The 3,045-nt window shown below is 26.1% G+C and overlaps 1 protein-coding gene across 1 annotated transcript; it reads right to left on the reverse strand.

Moving 5' to 3' along the window:
- Positions 1–214: 214 nt before the first annotated feature.
- Positions 215–2,471, reverse strand: LOC113559969 (insulin-1-like). The gene is given in 4 exon segments (XM_026965764.1): positions 215–283; positions 285–331; positions 1,679–1,866; positions 2,421–2,471. Coding segments are annotated over 4 exon segments (309 nt in total). The 5' UTR covers positions 2,426–2,471.
- Positions 2,472–3,045: the final 574 nt, after the last annotated feature.

Below are 3,045 nucleotides of genomic sequence, written 5' to 3' on the forward strand. Positions count from 1 at the left end.
AACAAGCGTGTAATGATGATGAATGTAAACATTTTTTTCTAAAATGAATTTCCTGTTATTTTTTTACTCTTATAAAATGGAAAAATTTTGATATTGAATTATATTATAATTTACTGATCAAATAATGAAATCTCAAAATTATTTTTGTCTAAGAAAATTACATGTAACCTCCTTCACCCTCTACAAAATAAATACAATTTAATTTAGGTTAGGATTACCTTTCTAGCTCTTCGTGACAATATGATTGCATGTAAATTGGAGTACAAGCACTCCTACAGCAGTCCATCAACGATACCACGCCTTACTCGACTCTCTTGAATAATGGTAGTATCTAACAACAGAGATAAGTAATGCATAAAGTATATTGGAAGAAGTATTATTCTGATTAATATGATAGCAATCGTATTTTAAATAATGAAAAATCAAGTTTATTTACTTTACGAGTAAGTAGCTTACCCACGTCAGTTTTCTCTGAAATAAATAAGTACCTATACATAAATATGTCCATGGTAAAATGTATGGGAGTGCTAAAACCTATAGTACAACACGAGAGCCCTTTCCATTAGTTATGTATATATAGTATGCTGCTTTCGTTTATCGGTGGTAATTCTTCAGATAGTTATCTCCTAGATAGTGATCTTGAAGTTAAGGAATTGATAGTGGATATTAATTACTTTGGTACAAGAAGTCACACTCCTGATAGATCAAAATTATTATTATCATTATTTATTGCATTATAATTAGATAATTAGGTACCCATTTAATATCTACTACACTACGTACATACCTACTACCAATTAGTAATTAATAATTAATATTTTTTCATTGTTATAAAATGATATAATAACTGTTATACACCTATTAATATTAATCAACAATTATGTATTAGAACAGTATATTCTATGTTAATATTTATTTTTACTAATTCTTACTTAAAAAGTTATAGTTATTATTTTATTCGATCGAAAGTATCAAGAAAATGTTTAGGGAATTAGTCAGTTAGATAACATAATATAAGATTATGATGTAATGATACAGTGTACAATACAATCATAGTGTGCCAGTGCACACCCTGCGACTCGTATAAACGTGTGTAGGGTCCATAATACTCGTTTCAGTTACAAAGGTTATACGAGTAAAAATAATTGAGTAACATATATTGAACTTTTCAATAGTTGTAGTTTATTAAATTGATTAATTTTTAAACATTACATGTGTATTTTACAGCATGAAAAATAGCATCTAAACTAATAAAATTAACTACAGAGGGCCTTTTTGAATTAAAGGCACACCTTGCTATGAATTTCTAGATTCATCTATGAATACAATGATTCTATGTTATTATTAAAACTAATCTTGATTATTTTCTCTCGGCTTCTATTACTGAGTCAAACTGAATAACCAGCTGGTATACCGAGATAAATGAGAAATCCATTATATTATATTAAATCGGGTAATCTTAAGTGATAAATTAAATTACTGCTCAATAATAGAAATATGTGCTCCGTATGCTCGTACAAAGTGTTACGTAATCCTTAGATTACTATTAAGCGATGTCTTGCAAAATAAGAGTTAATCAACTATAAGAGCGGTTCTGAATTAATGTTCAATAGATCCAATACAAATAATAAACGCGAACAAAAATGCAATAATTAATTATACTGCTTTATGGACTTACCTTCAACCTGTACTTCAGCCTGTACAGGATTAGACTCTGGGAGTTTGCAAATTAGCCCCATAACAATTGGGATGGCTGAGCCACAAAAGTGATTTTGGACGTTCCATTCTATAATTTCAGGAGCCCTTGGCGCGCAGTCAACCATTATATTGCATGTCATTAAGATAATGACGACATTCAAATAACACCTGAAATATACACACAATCTATAATGAAACCGACAATAATAAGTAATAAAAATAATATAATGTATACTATTTAATGGTTTACGGGTGCAGTCATCAAATTGGATAAACAATAATTCGATGAAAGAAGTCAAACACTATATTTTAAGTATAAAATATAAATAAATAATGTAAAACATAAGACCAAATTTATATATTAGTTAAATCCACTAACTTGCTTTAAATTACATAAACTACTAGTGATTAATGTATTTTAGTTGACACTGAAATTACATAAATGGTTATTGTCTATACATGACTTAAAAAGTAATTAAAATGTACAATGAAATTACACAGTGTATTAATACAAAATAGAAAAATAATGTATTAAAATGTACAGCATAATATTAAAATCAAATAGAAATATAATATTTAAATTAATTATATTATATTATTATACTATAAGAATTATACTTTATAATGATCTGTATTTGTGTGTAATTGTATTAACGTGATGTCTATTATAAATATTTAAATTAATTTAATAAGTATTAAATAAATAATGAGTTTCTACTTACATCATGGTTTATATTCTTTATGAATAGATAACTTCGTTCAAAACAATAACCTACAACATGAAATAAAATAAATTAATTCATGGATTAATTGTTATTATAAATATATACATAGATTTTAATTATCTTAAGACCTAATCCAGCATGCAATGTGTGAAATTAGATGAATATAGTTTGACATATTGTAAACGCTTATACTATGTTAGTATAAATTACATGAATTAATTATAATTATTAGGAATATTACGTTTTAAAATGTTTGACATATTTAATTATTAATTAAAACTACCTTGGGTCTATTATTAGTTTTTTATTGTATTCCTTAACAAACAAAATACATTTATTTTTAAAATCTGTTGCTATGTGATTCAAAAATAAAATGTGAAAACTAATCACTTATAAATTGGTACCTACTTACGCAATTTAATAGATAAATATTATAATAAAAAGAAATAAAAAAATCATAACTATGTTTTTACTATTATTTAATTCAAGGGTTCTAAACCTTTTGAGGAACATGCCCTCCCCTTACATACAATTTAATGATTTCACACCCCCTTCGTCCTTCATCATAATAAGATTGATTATGTTTAATATGTATATAATATTTAAACCCCGTGACTTTCGT

Source organism: Rhopalosiphum maidis, chromosome 3 (assembly GCF_003676215.2).
Source record: "Rhopalosiphum maidis isolate BTI-1 chromosome 3, ASM367621v3, whole genome shotgun sequence".
Taxonomy (NCBI): domain Eukaryota; kingdom Metazoa; phylum Arthropoda; class Insecta; order Hemiptera; family Aphididae; genus Rhopalosiphum; species Rhopalosiphum maidis.